Source organism: Alternaria hordeiaustralica (assembly GCF_023758085.1).
Source record: "Alternaria hordeiaustralica strain BMP 2776 chromosome Unknown scaffold_41, whole genome shotgun sequence".
Lineage (NCBI taxonomy): Eukaryota > Fungi > Ascomycota > Dothideomycetes > Pleosporales > Pleosporaceae > Alternaria > Alternaria hordeiaustralica.
In genome coordinates, this window is record NW_026056813.1 from 20,109 (window position 1) to 40,392 (window position 20,284).

Consider the following 20,284-nt stretch of genomic DNA (forward strand, 5'->3'; position numbering starts at 1 on the left):
TCTATTACGCTATATATTCTTTATTAGTGCCTTATACCTAATTTTATAGACTCTGTTTAGTAAAAAGATATTAAAAGATGCCTAGCTATTATCTTAGAATAGCTAGAAGATTTTAAGATTTTAAGATATTTAGTGTATATTACTATTAGCACTAATGCTTATATAGACTATAACTACATATATTTATATACTTCTAAGCTTAGGTAGTAATTAAGAACTATATAATATAGTAGTAATAGAAATACTATAATAGCTTTATAGTATATATTCTCTAATAACTATAACGTAATAACTATTTCTCTAGGTCTTAATAGAACTTATAGTAGTCTATTATAGCTACTATCTAATAAATAGTATCTTACTATATAAGATAAGCTATAAACGCTATATTCTTATTATTTTAGCTCTTATTACTCTTATAAAGTATTCTAGCTAAAGCGTTTCTTTACTAGAGTATAGTATTCTTAAGAGCTAGAGTAGACTATAGGCTTAATATTAATCTTACTTTATATACCTAGTTATAGATATAAATAGCGTAGGTAATTAGGCATATTCTAGTAAGATTATAAATAAAATACTTTTTCTATTACCTTAAAGGTAGACTATATCTACTAAAGAGCTTATATATCTTACTAATAAGCTTCTTAAAAGTAAAACTAAAAAAAAGAATAATAGAAGGTCTTACGCTAGTTGTGTACGTAATAGAAATAATAGAAATAGAAGTAAAAAAAATAGATGTAATAGAGATAGATATAATAGAAATAGGTATAATAGAAATATTAATAAGCCTAGCGTATAGCTCTAAAGTACTAGTAAAGTAGCTCTTTAGAGTGCTTATAACAGCCTTTAGTATAGTATAAATAAAGTAGTTTATAATAGTCTCTATAATAGCTTCTAAAATAATAATCTTAAGAGAACTTATAGAGGTAGCAGCGCGTTTAAGAGAAAATAATTAATTAATAATAAAGAGGCTTAATTAAGCTTTAGTTAGGTAGTAAGATAATATAACTAGTAATAAGATTAGCTTTAGATAGACTTACTAACGCTAGAAGAACTTATAAAAGAGGTATAAGGTATTAGAGACGTAGTTAGAGCTTATTTAGTTAGTATAGCTTTAGTATTAGATTTAAGCTACTATTTACGTCTTTAATAAGTTTTTAGATCTCTAATTTATTATAAGTAGTAGAATAAGAATAGAGAGTGTATATATAGTAGAAGTATAATTTTACTTACTAAAAATTTTAGTATTTTATTGCTTTGTAATCTATAGCTCTATTAGTTATAAGCTATTAAGAATATATAATTATATTATAATTCTCTCTACTATAGGTAGACGTTATTATAGAATAGTTGTCTTACTAGCCTAAATTTTAGAAGCTTTAACTACGCTAAAAGTAGTAGCACTAAGAATCTAAGCCTTAGCCTATCTAACGCCTATACCTTTAAACGTAGAATTTTAACTCTTTTAGAAATACGTCTTTTTGTGTACTAGTAATAGACCTTACTCTTTTTAAACTAGCTTACTATAGAATTGTTAGTTTACTAATAAAAAATAAAAATATATTCTTTATTCTCTACTTATTATAACTAATTACTATATTCTTTATAACTACTACTTAACTAAATATACTAAATAATAACTAAAGAATATAAGTAGAGAATATAAGAGGTTTATAGAATCTAATAAAATAATAGAAGCGCTATTATTTAGTCTATATAGCTTTTATAATATAGATATATATTTATAATTATAATTATACTAACTTAGTATATTATTACTTTATTAAGTATACTAGTGCAGAAATATAGGTATAACGTAGTTAAGTAACATAGTATATAATTATAATATAGGTGTATTTTCTAAATATCTTGTTTTATAGTAGGTAGTAGTATAACTTTACTTAGTATATTATATAGAGTAAAAAAGAAGTATATTAAGTATTAAAACTTACTTTTTTTAAAAAGAGAGGTAGTATAAAGAATTAAATCTATAATCTCTACCTAATTAGGCCTAGCTCTAATTAAGTAAAGAATATTAAAGTTTAATCTTGCGCCTAGATAGACTTATACGCAGAATCTTAATTATTACTTAACTTAACTATTATAATTAATAAGATCTCTATATAAAGCTTTTATATCTTATTAGCTTCTTATATATAGTATAATATAAGCTTAGCTACTAGCTAAATAGCTTAAATAAAAATACTTAGCGTATAATATTTATAAATTTACTAGTAAAACTAATAACTTCTAAGAACTTTACTTTTATATATTAAATATAAAGCTACTATTTAAGTAGTTTTATACTAAAAGTAAGTCTTATTTTAAAAGCGTATACTAAGTAAATTACTAACTATATTCTAGAGAATAAAAAAACTATAATATAGCTCTTTAAAAAGCTTAATAAGTTAAGTAAGCTTTTAAATACTATTATTTTTAATCTAAGACTACTTCTTAGTTATAAAAGCGTATTTATAACTTTATTAAATATAGAAGATAATTAAGTAATTAGAGAAATATTAGTACTAGTAGAAGCTATTTTAGAAAGAAAGTATAGTCTAATTTTAAAGTTCTAAGATACTAGAATAGTGCTAGAAACAAGAGGCAACGTTAGTGTTATTAAACTATTTATTAATAAATCTTTAACGAGAGAAATGACCAAAGAACATTCGCGTATTGTGTGCCGTTTTGAAGGTCTGCACATGCAGAGAATAGAATTGGGAAAGAAAGCTGTACCCGAGGATGAGATTATATAGTCCGACTCAGCGTGTTGTCGCGACTAGATTGTGGTGATTTGCGCTTCCATGAAATGTGTCTGGTAGTATTTTGTAGGTATCGTACGAGCGAGGGTAGATTCAATGAGTGGGTTTTCTTTGCGACGATATAAAGGTATGACCGCTCTTTTCCGGGACACATAACAATGTCATCTGCGCTTTTGTAGCTCAGTTTTTGAGAACACGAAGAAAACTCTATTGTCAAAATTGGGGCCATGAACTTTTGTCGAATGGCAAAAAAACATGAGGTTCAGCGGCGGTGATTCAGAAAGGAACAGGACGCAGGACATGGAAGTTTCGAGCACCGATTTTGGTCTGACAATCCAGGAAATGATGAAGGTGAGGAGGAGAAGATGAGGAATAGAAGACGGGCGGTATTTATACTCTCCCTCTGACGCACGGTCTCTTCCATACGGATGACAGTCGTATTTTGCCTCTCTTCGCAAATGTCATGAAGTAGAGCTCTCGACACACATCAGCAACGAAACTGTCCATTTTGGTCGTGCTGCGTACCCAAGAACGAGCGACAGGCGCGACAGCACATGTAAAATGCCTGGTTCAGCTTTTGTTCCCAAGCCATTCAGTGAAAGTCATGAACAGCTATGATTGTGTTTTGAGTAAAAGGCGAAGAGTACTTCAAAGTCATGATAGTCATGGTCGACCTTTTGTTAAGTGGGTGAAGGACGTCGCAGTAGTCTCCAGCTGAAGGATATATCTGTACATTTCGTAGCCAAGGACACGACACATTAATTGAGTGCTTGTAGTTTTTGAAGAAAGTGCAGAGGAGCGCAGCATCTTGTTGTTGAGCCAGAATTTTGACGTGTCGACTCTGCAAAAGAGAGAAAGGACATAATAAACCGCGTAGCTCGCAGGTATTGCTCTTGACAATGTGTAAAGTTCTTTTGTAGATATATTGAGACTTCATAGTGCAGACCAGAGGAAGCGCAGCCATCGGGCAAGCCATGCGACATTTCTTCATCGGTCGATAACAACCGAAACACGACATCACGTCGTTCGTTGCCAATTCTGAACTCGTGGCACGCCTTAGAAATCCCATCAGGCTGATTCTCTGATGTTTTTGGGAACCCAGACACCAGGCCCGCCATGGCGCAGATTTCGTTCTTTTTAAGTGTAAGAGAAACGAGGTCGAGGCAGACACATGACGGGGAAATAACAGCCTTTTTGAAAAGAAGGCCTGAGAAGGCGCAGACATGCTTTCGCGTATCCTTTTGAATTTTGTACAATTTGTGTGCAGGAGAGGAAAGTATGGAAGGACTTGGGGGACTTTACATATGCCCTGGTGGAACGTCACGTGCGCCGTATCGATTGAACGAGGATTCATCTTATCGTTCGCCATCATCGTCGCCATGGTCTAGATCAGTCACCTGACCCCGTGTTCCTTTTGTATCCTACAACACCAGACTACCTCTTCAACGTCTTCTGCTTCTCCGCATCAACAACCACCTTCTCGCCCGCAACCCTCAATCCCTTCCTCCTCCTGACCTTGTCTACGTATCGCTTGGCGACATTCTCTCGGTCCGCCAACTCACCCAGATCTTCGAGTTGGTCTTCGGTGAATGGCACCCAGAAGGGGTCTTCGTCCAGCATCTCAAAGCCAGCGAAGCGCAACTGCGGGCTAGCAGATCCAGAACTGCGTTTCCTGATCTCGTCGCTGAAGCCGAAAGATTCCGCGACGGGGAGGAGCGCATTGATGGTGAAAGTTTGCGATCCAGTGGTAGATGCGGAGGAAGTAGAGGAGAGTGTTTCTGACAGAATGGTTCCACGGCGGCGCGTTAAGACTGCGTAGACGCGACCGAGGACGTCGGTGGAGGCTTGAATCTCGCAGCTGTACATTGCGAGTAGCATGCGAGGTGACCAGTCTAGGAAGCCTTGATGAATGGATGAGCGTACGGCTTTGATGACTTCACCTGTCAAGCGACCGCGGTCCTGTGCGCTCTCGTCATCGGGGATGTTGAGTATGACGTCCTCAAGGAAGACGGCGATGCCCTGAACGGGCTCGGCGCAACAGGGACCTTGCGCGGTGGCAAGCTGGAATGCGTATGAGATTGTAGAAGAGAAGGTGCGTGCGGAAATGGTGCGATCGGCGGGGTTGTCTGCGTCGGCGTCTGGGGATGTTGATTCGCGGAGCCTGCAAAGAGTTAGTAATGAAGGGAAGACATAGACAGGTGTACGCACGCTCTACCACATATCCCATCCTTGGTCGCATCGACGAGAATGTTCGGTCCTATCCTACGAGGCCCGAATGCGGTGATCTTCTCAATGACTTCGGTCCAGATTTCCTTCTGTCCCTTCGCCTCTGCGAACGCTTCCTTGAGCTGCTTCTTGAACTCCTCGAAACTCAGGCTCTGTCCGATTTCGCGCTGTTCTGCTTCTTGAATGCCATCGTCCTCGACGCCATGTACATGATGTGGAGCATGTTCTCCTTCGTCTTCGGCTCGTCGATCCGAGTACAGCTTCTTAATAGCACCTGCATTCTTCCCCAGGAATTCGGTGACGCTGGCTGGTAGTGGCCGGACTCGAAGGCGTACAGAAACATGCTTGCTAGCTGTCTCGCCAACAACAGTTCCTCGTGGTAGGTTGGGGTCCTTTGGCGGGTTCATCTCTGTTGCAGCCACAATCGACTCTCGGTATGGTACGATGGGCTCACCAGCCTGGATCTCGCATTTGGCGAATCGCTCTTTGAGGTCCTTCAGGCATCGCTCCAGATGCAATTCACCGGCTGTCAAGATGACATGCTCTCCACTTGGCAGCTGCTCATACTCTGCGCATGGGTCACTCTGAACGAGGAGCTTTAGACCCTTGATCATCTTGTCTAGATCGTAGGGGTTCTCGGGTTCGAGCGCAACACGCACAATAGGCTCTGAACCCATCTGAACACCAGCAAGATTGAGCGATCCAGGAAGCTGAGAACATAGCGTCCCCGACTTCAGGATGTGACCCTCGAGCCCACCGATACCAAAAACGACACCAGCGGGGACAGTTGTGAGAGGCTCTAAGCCTCGCCCCATCATCAAATATAGCGCAGTGATCTTGACCTTCTGCGGCTCCGGAGCGGCGTGTGGGTTGGCTGGGGTAAACTTCGGGCCGAGGACATAGACTTCATCGCCGACACTCAGAGTGCCGGAGAAGATACGTGCGAATCCGATAAGATGCTCGGCTTCTACGTCCGGCTCTGGTGTCTCTTCGACAGGCGTCTCAGTCTCGCCGATGGCGGCAGAGCTCAGAGCGTCGGTGACACTACCGACATCAGCATCCTCGCCGTTGGCGGTAGCCTGCTGCCGAGCGATCTCTGCTCTCTTCTTTCGCCCCATCTCCCTGGCTTCTTCAGCCGTGAGAGCACCACCCCTTCGTTTGTTCTGTGGTAGTTCGCTGGAGGGTATGGAGATCATCTTGCTGACGTAGGCTACGACGGGATCGTTCTTGGAGGCCTTGAAACTGGTCATGGCGTCGCGCACCTCTGGAGCAACGTAGTCGGCACCCGGAGAACTGTCGATGAGTTCAGGCATGCGCTCGGATTGCGCTTTCGAGGGCGGAGGCAGGTATTCGGTGACGGAGACTAGTAAGGCGGTCGATAGCGGAAGCCAAGCTGCGAAGAGTGCCATTAGGAGCGCGCGCGGGTCGCGCGAGCGCATGATATGTGCTGGAAGGTTAAGGTTGAGCGATTTGGTAATCTTCTCAACCAAAGCAGGATCTCTGTAATGGAAGGTATAAGTATATTGCTATGATACATGCAGACAAATCACGCAAGGGAAGGAAATCCACGCACCCCTTCCCGTTGTTACCTCCTGTAGTGGCTTCGTATACGGCCCATATATTGTCTAGGACGAGCTGAACGAACATGGGCTTGAGGTGGCGGCCCTTGAGATGCTTGGAGCTGAGCACGCGCTTCGTCTTGGGATCTAGGTAGAAGTCGCCCCAAAGTACCTTTTCGAGGATGGAGCGCTTGATGCCTAATTTCTTCTCGTACAGGCTGGCGAACTGTCTTACCGTGAATGCCCAGCCGTCGATGGCACTGCCGAAAATCACGTTGTTCTTCTCTGGGGCGAAATATATGTCCTCGTCATCTTTTTCCTCGTACTCGGCGGGCGTGCTGGTGGTGTCTATGCTGTCGCCGTTTTCTAGTATGGATGAGGATCTTGAGTCAGTCTTCTCAGCTGCAGCATTTAGTCTCTCTTCCATCTTCTCGCGCCATCGGAGGTCATCTTCCATGCGCTCGCCTTGGTAGAAGCTGCCCATGACGGCGTTTACCTGTTCGAGCAGTTTGCTCAGATGTGTATATGCCTCTCCTGGGCTCATCTTCAGTTCTGTGATTAGCCTGTCCATCTTGTTGATGACGAGCAAGGGCTTCAGCTTCTCTATCCATGTCTGTCGCAGGACTGTGACAGTCTGACTACACACGCCTTCGACGGCGTCTACGAGCACGACAGCGCCATCGCAGAGACGTGATGCTGTAGAGACCTCGTAACTGAAGTCTATGTGTCCCGGCGAGTCTATGAGGTTTATCAAGAATTCCTTTTGCTCTGGCTGTGCTTCGGGCGCGGACCGTCGCAGCAGGGAAAAGTACAGCGAGATGGCGGACGACTCCATGGTGATGCCGCGCAGCTGCTCGTCGGGTCTCGAGTCGAGGTAGCGTATCTTGCCGGCGAGTTTGGGGGAGATGATGCCGTTGGTGGCGATGAGGGCGTCGGTGAGGGACGTTTTGCCATGGTCCTGCTGCATTCAGCACATGTCTCCGTCACGCGGACAGTCAACGTACCACGTGAGCGAGGATGCAAATGTTCCTGATGCCATCAGCCGCCTGCTGCAGCGACACCAGCTTATCGCTCGGAACGACGGGCATCCTGGGCGAGCGTGGTCGAGACTCGGGGCTAAAACTGCTGAGGCGGGTGTCGTGTTTCGCGTGTCGATGTGACCCAGTCGGGCGCGGGCAAGGCCGTTTCGCTGCAGATCAGAGGCGCGCAGGCCAAAAAGGGCAAATTGGAGGGGTGGAGGGGATGCAGCAGTGGTTGAGGTTACAGATTCGTTGTGTGGTTTGGGATGGGCGTTGAAGATTTGGATGAAACAGAGGCGCTACCACCCCGCCGCGTCACTATGGCTCATGGACAAGCTGCACCCTGACATCAGACCCTGCTGACGGCGACAGACGTTCAACGGCCACCCTGCGGTCGCGTCGCATCGCGTGCGTGTTAGTCGTGGGATCATCGTCGCCGGTCTTTTGTTTGACCTCACCACTGCGACTCGGGCCTTGGTGCTGGCCACGTCCTTATAGCCTGTGCGCCTGCCGTTGCTGTAGTGGTTCGTGCCTGCCCCATGCCCATGCATCGCCCCTGTCGCCCTTGCCGATCTTGAATAACAGTCTGGATATAACGACTGCGCTCGAGCACCGCAACGCCCCTATAGCCTCCCGCCTGCCTGCCTTCACCCATACCACCATCGACCCCGCCTGCCTGTCCGTGAATGTGACTCCCACCGCCGACATGGCAGCGACACTGGACGGCCAGCACACGCCCGCCAAACCCGTGGCCATCCGCTCTGCTGGCATGAAGCTGGACCCGCCCCAAATACAGAACCTCAAGATTGCGAATGCCAGCGTCGACATCATGTCGCCCGTCAACCAGAACGGCTGCTTCGAGTTCGACCGCATCATCAAGGCCGGCACCGTCGTGAAGCGCACGCGCAAGACAAAGGCACGCATGCACGCACGCTGCCGACAGGCACGCCATGACGTCTACTAACACGTGCACAGCAATGGAAGCCCGTCTACCTCGTCCTGCGCCCCAACTGCCTCTCCATCTACAAGGACAAGGACGAGACGAAGCTGCGCCACCAAATCAACCTCTCCGAGATCACGGCCGTCGCGCGCCAGAGAGACTCGAAGAAGAAGATGGAGCATGTCTTTGGCATCTTCTCGCCCGCCCGCAACTACCACCTCGGCGCAACCACCGACAAGGACGCCCAGGAGTGGGTGCACCTCATACGCACCGAGGCGCGCATCGGCGAGCACGAGGCCGAGATGACTGTCATGAGCCCGACCACCGGGAGGAAGACGTTTTCAGGCTTCGGTCGCGCGGCCAGAGAAAACATCGTCTCCAGCTCCTCCGAGACAGAGCCGAGGCCCTCGAGCTCCATCGCCCCGGAGCACATGCACAGCGCCCGGCGACCCTCGCAAGCCCTCAACTACTCCGGCGGCGAGCGCGGCTCCATCTCCGACTTCGACTTCTCCGACACCAACCAAGCCTCCGCCCAGTCTCTCCCGCGAACGCCGCAAACACAGCGCAATGCGAGCCAGCAGAGCAACATCGGCGCCACCCCCACCAACGAGCGCGTAGTCTATCACGGCTGGCTATATGTTCTCAAATCCAAAGGCGGCGTGCGCCAGTGGAAGAAGATCTGGGTGGTCCTGCGGCCAAAGTGCCTTGCCTTTTACAAAAACGACGACGAATACTCCGCGACCCATATCATTCCCTTTTCCAGCATCATCGATGCTGTCGACATAGACCCAGTCTCGCGAAGCAAGCAGTACTGCATGCAGGTCATATCTGAGGAGAAGAACTACAAATTCTGCGCTTCCAATGAAGACTCGCTGGCCAAATGGCTCGGCGCATTCAAGAGCTTGCTGGTTAAGAAGAAGGAGCTACCACAAACACGCATACAGCAGGCGACCCCCACCGCCATCAACACGCAGCAGCAACCCCAATCGTTCTTACCGTCACCCATCGCGCCAGCTCAGCAGCCTCTCACAATCAGATGACCACCGCTCAACATACCCGACACCCACTCTGACAACACTTGTACATACGCTGGCACACGTATACCCTCACCAACCGACCTTCCACCGCCACCACTAATCGCGCAAACATTCTCTAACCCTATCTCCTTACGATACCATCACGATTTACGACCTAGCCTTACCGCCGCCCATTGACGGGGCCCTTTGATACCAGTTGGATACTTTTGCTCGACGATATTGGATATTGCAGCATGTTCCTTCGCAGATTGTTTCCTTTGTCCAGACTTGCCTCATCTTGTCGTCAACAATAGTAGCCTTTGTAATATGCTTGTCGCCCTTGATCCGGGCTTGAATTCAAATCTTATAGCTATGTTTGATGACTTCATGATCTTCTGTGCAATATGACGACTGCTACAACTTGTGACTGTTGGATTTACGATCAGACCGATGGAGAACACATGTTCGAGGCATGGCGGGACGGCGCGCTTGCCCCTTTTGCGGCCAATCAGGATGGCACGATAGCTGACCAAATCAGACGCTAGGCTGGAGTCGAGCTGAACCCCGGAGAGGCTGAGGTCTTCATCTGCAACTGCATGCACATACTAGCGTCTGACTCTCACTCTTCCTTCAGCTCAGCTTTTGGCCCCCACACATCATGTCTGCCTTGTCTTTTCCTCGTCGCCTCTCCCATGCCGTCGCAATCCCGCTCGCCAACTTCCAGATTACCTATCTATGGAGGGCCAAACGCAAGATTCGGAAGCCACGCCGCGTCTCCCACGTCAGTATCAGGCTGAGGTGCGCGAAGCTTCCGTTGATGAGCTTGCGCATGATGATTTGTATGGGGGCGGAAACCAGCCCCGACACACATCGTTGAGCGAGGCCCACGACGCAGAAAACTCTCAATGGATAGCCGACTACATCACCGAAGAGCCCATCGATTTTGCTCAAGAGCTTCAATCGACCAGCGCGGGGCATCAGCAACCCACCACAACGCGCAATGATGGTCCTTCATGGAGGAATTCCCGACGACCGTCACGACCTCAGCCACGAAAGACCTCACTTGTAGTGCCTGGGACGAATAGTTCTAGAAACGAACTGGCGCTCAGATTTGAGCTCCCACGCCCGGTCTCAACCCCCGAAGAATCAGAAAGCAGTATCATCACCGAAGACTTTAGTGAGAGCGAGACATCGAGCAGCGAAGAGGATATGCCTCCGAGAGACCCCCCACTTTTACAGTCCAACCGCTATGCGATGCATCCAGTGGACATCGAGGGAAACAGGCTCTCATTTCAGGTGCAGACCAAACCTTCGAGCAGCAGCATCGTTCCGAGTGAAGAAACTGATAATTCCGAAAACAAGGAGGGGCTGGGAGCAGAGAAGAAGGAACCGGGAGACAAGAATCTGGAGATACGGAGAATCACCAGAGTAATGGCGATCGAGTCTGACACCCAGAACATGCTTGAAATTCACACTTTACCGAGTCTGGCGAGCCCTCGATTACGAACAAGCATAGCAACAACATGGTACCACCTCAATGGTAGTCATCTCGACTTTGACCGCTTCGAAAACGTCTGCCTCACTATCCCACATTTGTCTGACCGCCTACAGGCCCTTACTCGCGAGGTCTTGTTGAAACTGCGAGGCGAAAAGATTAAGCCATTTGTAGGCGGTAGATTCATCGAGCCAGGGACCGTTCTTCGAGCCGACGAATCCGATCCAACAGACACCCAGTCTGTGATCTTCAGCTGCGTACCTTACTTCAATCTCCAACAAGTTGCAAAGCCTACTACTGGGCAAGGAGATTCACGCTTCCATCCACGTACCTTGATGCAGGCTTTGTATCCGTATGAATCTGTTCGTGAGCGAGATGAGGAACAGTCATACAGGAGGTTCGGCAATGATTCAATGGATAAAATTGTTCATGTCCCCAGCCTGTGGATCATCAACATTGGATCTACTGCTATTGTGACATACGGACACGAAACTCTGCCTATAGCGATGAAAAGTTCAATCGGCATTGTTGAAGAAGACATCAGGCTTCTTGGCAGGCAGAGCATCACAGATAACACTCTGACCAAGGTTCACATCACCAATCGCGATGGGAGCAGCCTCATATATCCCCTGGGTGATTTCAGATCCTATTTCCAGCTGGAATCGCGAATTCTCCACAGCAATCCGTCTCTCGAGGGGCCCCTTGTTGGCGAAGGGATCAACTTGAAAGTCGAGGATGTAGATGGAGGTACTATGGCCGGGGCCAGGAACTGGAAAAGCATCGTCTCTCGAGCAGCTCAGCTTGTCTCGATCACCATTACGATTCCATATGACCAGATACGTGACGGAAGAGATGAAGAAGCTTCGACCGCAGAACCCGCGGCTGTCGGCCCCCCCACGTGTGTTCCGCCCTTTTTTCACTGGTTGCAGTCTAAGACCAACGATCTTTCTCATAGAGGTGGAAAGCCGGTAATACTCGGTACTACCGGGAAAGATCGATCCATCGCCTGCCTGGACTACGTGGAGAAGCTCATGACGTCGAGGTCTCTTGTTCGTTCAACCAGTCCTGTAGAAGATGCTTTCACCTCAACCAACTACTACCACTCCTTGCCTGAGACGGTATGTGAAGGCGTTTCTACGCGACGGTCCGAGTTACAGGAGCTGGTCAAAGCAACGCCTCTACCGGAGTCGGGTTCCATAAACCACAAGATGATTGTCACCACTCATTGCCGTAAGATTTTGACAAGATCAGTCGAATTTCTCGATACTGTCTGCAAAATTTTAGGTCTTTTCGTAGATGATCTGGATAGTAGCAGCATACTTCGAAAGCTATCGGGTGCACTGCAAAACATCCATCAGCAAGTAACGACCATTGAGCAACGTGGAGCGGTTGAGCCCGACCCTGAGGAATACACGAACTCTGATTGGAAACACCCTGACATGCTAAATAACCGTATCTGGTCCATCCGCACCTCCGCTTGGGAAGTCCCATCCTCACTCCCAGAATCCAGGAAAACACTGTTAAGGTCGATTCAGCGTTGCATAAGATGTAGACGCCCGTTCAGAAGCGCAACATCTGCAATGAAACATCTTGTGCGACATGTGGAGAAATATTCGGCTGGAAGTGCACATCCTGACGCTGAGATACCGAGTTTCGAAGAACTGCAAGACTGGATAATCAATTCCGTGCAATATCGGCGCGAACTGACGAATGCTAGCGCTTTGGTGATTCTTACACATGCTAGTGAGATCACCAAAGACTTTTTTGTTCGAGCCAAAGAGCTTGCCGAGGGAGTTCAGAATGAGGATGGACAGTTGTCGTCATTGTATACGCTGCCGCAAGAACTGATTCACGCATTTCAAAAGATCGTGATTTACTGCCTGGCGATCGAGCGAGCTTTGCACGAGAATGAAAAGGCGTATGGACTCGATCCTCGGTTTCAGGACTCTCGCGAGCTCACAAACAATCCATACTCATCGAGGGATGTCGAAGTACTCAGACGCTTTGGTTTCCAGGCGCGACGGTCCCTGCGCAAAGCTCGGTTTCTGTTCTGCGATATGGGTAGACCCGAGTTACCATTGAACCTTCGCAAGCATCTTTCTCTGGGACCAGAATATGTGTCTCTATGGTTTATGAGAAGGTTGCTGATGAAGCCTCTCGAGCAGTCCAAGACTATCGGCGACATGTATCATGTGTACGTCTCCAAAGTTGTAAGTACATCCAATTGCTACACTACATCTTTGAGAGAAAAAATGAGGAGCTATACACGCTTCGACAGCAGCGAAAATACGACGTGATACATGGTTAGACTTTACTAACATGTACTAGCAATTCGAAATTAATCACAGACCAAGCAAGCGCCTTCTGCGCGCCATTAACTTGATTCAAGAAGAGTTACAAGTCTTGCAATTAGTGAACACCTGGCAAACCAATCTGATACAAAATTATCTGGAGGTCATCGATGACAGCACATATGAGAAGCTGAGCCCATCTCGTCGGGCTATGCATCCTTACGAGGAAGCTCTGGGAAGGGCCTGCCTAGATCACCTTGCCCTAGTTCGGCTAGATTACGTTGATCTAATGCGACGTTGCGCCCCGCTCTCCGATCGCACGAAACAGATTCTGGAGATCAACGAAGAAGATCATGGAAAAGCTATCATGGTCTTCACCGTCGTTACAGTTATCTTCTTGCCATTGTCATTCGTTACAAGCTACTTCGGTATGAATGCCTCTGACATCAGAGACATGGACGAAACACAAGCTGTCTTCTGGAGCGTTGCTATACCACTAACTTGCGTGACCGTAGGCTCTTGTTTACTGATCGGTTACAACGGCGATAGCATACGGGATCTACTATCGTCCATGTATCGCAAAACGATGAGGAAAGAAAGAGACATTGTGGAAGCCGCTAGTATAACCGTCGCGCAACGCCAAGGGCCGTCCAAATCCAAGGGCGGTTTAGACAGCATCATTGACCCGTTTGGCGCAGCTTACGACGTATTCCCTAGTCGACGTCGAGATCTATACAGAGCGAGTTATGGCGATGATGATTTTGACGAGTGGTATGTGCGAGACCACCCTAGGTTGCTGGATCAGTACAGCAAGTCCGCGCATCTTCCTCGACCATATCCATGTGGTTCTGCGCCAAAGAGACAAAACTCTTACCCCAAACCGGCACACCTAGCAATAGAAGCACGCCGGCAATCACTATACCCAAATCCACACGTACTCTACAGAAGATCGTCCCGTAATGACTACGAAGAATTTCCACACTTAAATCCCAAGGATGTTGCACGAGACCACCCTCGTCGAACGGGAACAACAAAAAGTCGCTACACCAACTCGACCAACCCATTCAGTTCAGGCGATCAGATCGACGCTTTCAGTCCATATGCAGATGACGCCTATCGGCGCAGACTTGCAGAGTTTGTCGCACCACCACCTCCGCCGCGCCGACGACCAAACGATGGAATTTCTCGCTCACGCTCGGAGTTCTTGAGATACTCTGACGACGACGAAGACGACTGGATCAAACGACCAAATGCTACACCTACTCGCCGACGCTCGGAGTTCTTGGATTACTCTGACGACGACGACGACGAATGGTACACGTCCACACGCGGTGGTGATGTCGACTTGAAATCCAAATATTCCCGACGTGGCAGGTCACGGAGCGGTAGTTGGTTCCGTAGCCGAAGCCGAAGCCGAAGCCACAGTCGCGACCGGTTCTACGAAAGAGCACCTGTGCGTCGCGTCCACTATGCAGATGAGCCTGTAGAAAGTGTCAGACACCGTATGCCATCAGGGGGCTCTTTTTCCCATCGCGCAAGCGAATTTTCAGGCCACCCACGAAGGGGAAGAGGGCAGGAGTATGAGGCAATGGAAGAGAAGCTTGAGAGGCAGGAGGAGGATCTTGAGAGGCGGCAAGAGGAAAAACTTAAACGTCACAGGTATAGGTAGAGATCAGGTAAAGAACTTGCGGTAATCCAAATCTCGTTTTGGCCTAAAATGCGATGTTGATGTTTTCTCAAACGAAATGGTGTCATAATGTGCTTGGGTGAGGAAGATCTATCTATTCCATAAGTGCTTTGACATGACCGTGACGTGACAGTCCAATCCGCAGTATGCGACCCGAGCGAGGTCCGTAGAAACCCACGATTGAGTATTTACAATTCTCACTAGAAGAAAGACGAAGTAGTTTTAAACACCATTTTAATTAACTATTACTACGGGAACACGGCAATAGCGACAAACTAGGAATTTTCGTTGACCAAAAGCTTTTGACAGCTTCAGGTCCGCCCCGGCAACCATCTCCCCATTACGGGCGCAATCGTCCTACACTACTCATAAACCGCCGAAAGCAAGAAAGAAGAACCAAGAAAACATGCTATTTGCTACTCATGTGCGCGTGCGCCGTGGCGCAATCGTGGTATCATCCATGATCAAAAGGTAGGAAAGTCGTAATCATGACTCGCAGCCCCAAGCGTATCGGGTATCACTGGTCGACCAACAAGCATCTAAACGCGGCCCTGGAAGACGGGGTTCTGGTCACCGAAGGTAGTGTTATACTCGCCGGGAGCCGGGGCACCAGTGGGGTGAGCTGGATGAGTTGCTGAAGTAGTGGTGGCAGTAGAGTCGTTCAGACCAGTTGAACCAAGGCCAGTGGAGCCGAGGCCAGACGATCCAACAGGTGCGGCGGTACCGGTGGTGTTGAAAGCATCGTCAACCTGAGTGCCGAAGCCTTGGGTGCCAGTGGTGGAAGGAACGCCGCCGGCGAGACCAGTAGCAGCAGCACCACCCATCAGACCCTGACCAGTGGTAACGCCCTGACCACCGCCGAGGCCACCAGCGTTGGTGTATTGGCTGTCGTACTGGTTGGCGGATGGGTTGATGCCCTGCGAGGCTCCAAGACCGCGAGACTCCTCACTGGTGCTACCGTAGCCGCCTGCGCGACCGTGGGGCTTGCGAGTGACCTTGCCAACCTGAGGCAAGCTGGAAGTCTCCTTGGCGGAGCCGATAGAGAAGATGGGGCTCTCCCACTTCTCGCCCTTGCCGGCGAGCTCCTTGTACTCAGTAGCCTTGGAAGAGATACCGCCGGGTAGGGAGATGTTCTTGAAGATGGAGTCGTGCTGAGTAACAGCCATGTTGACCTGGGTGTCCTTGGTCTTCTCCTTGACCTGCTCCTTCTTTTGCTTGCCCTGCATGACGCGGTGCTGCATAGCAGAGGCGTAGCGCTGGTACATGTTCTGAATGTTCTGAGGGTCGGGGTTGCGCTTGGCCTCAGCCTCGGCGCGGTCAGCCTCAGTCTTGATGTCGAAGAGAAGGCCGTCAAGCTGGTTGGCGGAGTCCTTGATCTGCTTCTCCAAGACCTTCTGGATGACAGGACGCATGACCTTGAGAAGAAGGGGCTTGAACATGTTGAAGAGGAGCTTGTGGTTGCTCTTCTTCATCTTGATCTGAAGGTTCTTAATGTCAGACTCAACCTTGGTGACCTTGAAGAAGTGGGTCTGCGCGTTGTTCTCGCGGGCCTTGTCAGCTGTCTCCATCTCAACCTTGAAGCTGAAGCCGGAGCCACCCATGAAGATGTCCATAACACCCTTGTCGGTGATGGATGGGAAGCCTTGCTTGCGCTTGATGTAGTAGGAAACGTCCCTGAGATCCATCTGTACACCCGAGACAGAGAGCATGACCTTGTTCTTGTTCTTGCTCGAGATGGACTTGCGTCCCCAGCGCCAGTAGTTGTCCGAGCCGAACTCCAAAGAGTTGGGAGCAAGGTTGTCACCCTCGATGACGAGGTTCTCAACGACGGCGTCGACCATGGGGTCGCTGTATTCGATACGCGGGATGGGGACGTAACGGACGTTCTCGAAGATGGAGGGGAGGATGACGTCGCTCAGGTCCTTGAGAAGGTGGGGCTTGAACACAGTCTGACCGTTCTCATCCTGACCGAGGTCAAGGAAGAGCTTGTTGACAGAGTCAGCGAACTGCTTGTTCTGCGGGTCAGCGTCGAACTGCTCGCCAACGAATTTGAACTCGTCGGCGATGCGGTCAGTGTGTCCACGGTAGCGGCCGCGAAGGAGGCGGTGACCATCATCGTAGATCTGGTTCCACTCCTCGTTGCTACGGTCTTCGAGGATGAAGCCCTGCTGTTGGAGAGTCTTGCGGATGAACTGGTTGATGCGAGTGAACCAGTTCCTGAGCTCTGGATCCTGGTCGGCATCCTTGTAGACCTGGTTGATGGACTCAATCAAGTCATCGAACGAGGTGTTGTTTGCGAAACGCTCGAGAAGAGTCTTCATGTTGGTCAGCCATTTGTTCTCCGAGAGGAAACCTAAATACGCACCTTGAGATCAGCTTCAGCAGTAGTTAGGGCATCGTTCTGATGCGCACCTTGAACAGAACCCTTGCCCTGCTGGCCAAGGTTCTTACCATGGCCGGAGTACTGCTCGGCGAGGCTGAGTAGGGTTTCGATGGCACGCTGGTAGTCCTGGTGGCCCTGAATCTCGACTACCATCTTCTTAAGACGCCAGATGGTCTGCTCGCGGCGCTCCTCAGGCATCTTGCCCTTGAGGTAGTTGTTCATCTGGTCGCGACGGGCGCGGGCCATGTTCTTGTCCTCCTCAGAAGTGTTCGCGTCAACCTTCTGCTTGGCAGCATCGAGAGCACCACGGGCGTCGACGCCAGTGCTCTGGCCGGTCTGACCCTCGTGGGCGCCAAGTTGGGCGGTGTGCTGGGGGTCGCGCGAGCCATCAGGGTTGGCAGCCTGGTTGATGTCTTTGGCATGCTCCTTCAAGTCACCCTTGGCCTCGTCCTTGTTCTTGTTGCCGAAGGGCAGACTGCTCTTAGCTTGGTTGCGAAGGTTCTCACGGTTCAGGTCGGAGGTGTCGTGCCAAGTGTTGTCCTCAGCAGGCTCATCTAGCTTGTTGAGACGGTCTTCTGAGGGCTTGACCTTGTTGGCGGTGTTCTGGGCGGCATCGCCAGCCATGTCACGGAGCAGAACGGTGGCATCTGAAAGCAACTTCCTGAACTGGCCGTTGGAAATGAGGAGGGTACCGAGAGTCCGTAGACCGTCAAGCGCCTCGTTTCCGTGCTGCTTCGCTGTGTCCTTATCAACAGGGGCATTAGGGAGGGCGGCGCTGTTGCCACCGAGGTGCTCTGCCTGCCAGATGAAGTCCTGGAGGAGGTTGCCCTCGTTCTTGGTGAGTAGTAGGATCTTGGCCTGCTCGATGACCTTCTTGAGGTCGGTCACCAGATGCTGACCCTCGCTCGACAGCTTCTTGGATGGTGAGTTGAGCGACCTGTGGGCCAGCGCGGAGTTGAGCGCGACATCGATTTGCTGGTTGGAGGGGACCTTTCCGTTAGAGAAGGCTAGTTGTGGTCAGCGCTTGTTTACATTTGCGTGTGCGACGCGAAGGGCATCGACGCGCCATTGCACGTGTTCACATACCCTCGAAGATGCCGTACAGCTGTAGCTTGTTGTTGACATCCTTCTCCTTCTGCTTCAAGTCCACCGGACCTGCAGTCTGTTAGCAATGTTTGGGGGCAAAGCGGGGTAGCTAGACATACGATTTACGGAACTCATGGTGTAGGACTGCTTCTGTGGGTATCAAGGTGGGGTATCAAAATGCAGACGCAGAGCTGAAAACAATGGAGGTAGGGTGGATGGGTATTTCGAGGGGATGGGTATCAAAGTGGTTTGTGTGGGAGGGAGGCGGGTGAGGGCAGAAAGCAGCTTTGTATTTGGGCTGGCTGGGTAACACGCGCGATTGCAGCAACTACGTCACTGCGTCGTAGCTTGCCGCTTGCGAAGAGCCTGGACTTGGAACAGCGACCGACCACGACCAACTTGCCTGACCCCGCGACTACCGGCCACCATTTTCCCGCTGCCAGCGATCGAATTCCGCGGACACGCTCACAGAACGCGGCAGCCCAGTTCCCTGACCATGTGCCGTCCAATGCCACAGCTGTCCACGTTTTGCCTGGGGCACGAGGCCTGCCACGCCCAAACGAGGTCGCCCTGGCCTGTATGACGGAGCCTCTAGGTATGTTTGGGGGTTCGATCGGCGCCAGGTTTCCCGAAGGATGCCAAAACATGTGTCCCGCTTGCGTCATGGGTAATTCGACAGCGCCACATCTCGATTCCGTCTGATGCGAAGTGTGGCGCCGCCCAGCCTAGCAAACTCTTCCCTGCATGTATCAGACAATCCCGTTTCCTGCGGACTTCCTGCTTGCCCACGCCTTCTCCCCCCCTCGCGGAGTACGTGATGCTCTCCTTTCCTGTCGCTCCGTCTAGTTCGTTGCGCCACATCGGAGGGATACCAAGCTTTCCTTGGCGACACGCTAGACGGCTAGCGCGAGTACCGCCGGCCACACCGCTCGCACGATGACGACGTCCATCTTCGAGTTCACGATGCAATCTCGTGGGGCGCCTGCTCATTCGCCGCCCGTCTACTTCAATGGGTCCTGCTGGCGCGTCGCCCTCACGTTCCCAAGTTCGTGCGCGCCACACACGCATCAAACGGCTCCGACCCCAGCACGTGAAGTGCGGAAACCGGGAAATTCCAGACAAGGCCAATCCTGGAAGCGCTCTCCCTTCAGATCTGCCCGCCCTGACCGATCTTGTACAGAACTGGTCGACGTGCCTGCGTGCTAGGGCGTAGATCAGCCGATCCACTAAGCCTGTCAGGCGCTACTTGTGCCTCAACCTACAAAACGCTCTTACTAAAAGTTTGAGATACCACCTTGCTCCTGTCCCTGTACTCGGAACGTTCCGATTAATCATGTACAAAGTTGTCAAATGCACGAACCATCGGAGGGTTAGTTCAGAAGTCAACGATGTGTCTGACCACACCATGGCCGCACCGGCTATCCCTACTAGCGTCGTAGTGTCGTCTCAACGTCAAAGAACTTGCCCCTAAAGTCTATGCCTTGCATGGCCGCATTGCTTAAGCTCGGGAGAGTTTGTGTCGTTAGGGTTCTCAGCGTATACTTGATGCGAACATGCTGTCGTACAAGTATGTCGGAAGTGTCAAGCAGGCGGATCATACCTGGGTCACAGCCCAGAAGAAGGCGAGGCGACCCTGGACAGAAGAGGGGAGCACTTTGATTGCTGCAGACGCCGACCAGCCATTATCTACACAATATAGCAGTTTCTACAAAGCCCTGAAGTTGACTAGGAGCTATCCAGCGATGTAGCAGTCACCCATGGACTCGGGCTCCAAAATTCGTCTCCTTCTCCTCTCGACCACCCGACGACATGCATACCTC

General features: G+C 49.6%; 3 protein-coding genes across 3 annotated transcripts; 1 reads left to right on the forward strand and 2 right to left on the reverse strand.

Moving 5' to 3' along the window:
- Nucleotides 1–4,196: 4,196 nt before the first annotated feature.
- On the reverse strand, nucleotides 4,197–7,635 carry J4E84_010427 (uncharacterized protein; the record flags this gene model as incomplete). The annotated part of the gene is made up of 4 exons (XM_049392982.1): nucleotides 4,197–4,923; nucleotides 4,971–6,488; nucleotides 6,562–7,505; nucleotides 7,552–7,635. The coding sequence occupies 4 exons, from the start codon at nucleotides 7,633–7,635 to the stop codon at nucleotides 4,197–4,199; spliced, it is 3,273 nt and encodes a 1,090-aa protein (XP_049239241.1).
- A 637-nt stretch (nucleotides 7,636–8,272) lies between these two features.
- J4E84_010428 (uncharacterized protein) lies at nucleotides 8,273–9,546 on the forward strand (the record flags this gene model as incomplete). Its single annotated transcript, XM_049392983.1, has 2 exons — nucleotides 8,273–8,482; nucleotides 8,542–9,546. 2 exons carry the CDS (start codon nucleotides 8,273–8,275, stop codon nucleotides 9,544–9,546), a joined length of 1,215 nt encoding a protein of 404 aa, XP_049239242.1.
- A 5,988-nt stretch (nucleotides 9,547–15,534) lies between these two features.
- On the reverse strand, nucleotides 15,535–18,599 carry J4E84_010429 (uncharacterized protein; the record flags this gene model as incomplete). The annotated part of the gene is made up of 4 exons (XM_049392984.1): nucleotides 15,535–17,310; nucleotides 17,361–18,385; nucleotides 18,465–18,533; nucleotides 18,584–18,599. The coding sequence occupies 4 exons, from the start codon at nucleotides 18,597–18,599 to the stop codon at nucleotides 15,535–15,537; spliced, it is 2,886 nt and encodes a 961-aa protein (XP_049239243.1).
- Between the last annotated feature and the right edge of the window lie 1,685 nt (nucleotides 18,600–20,284).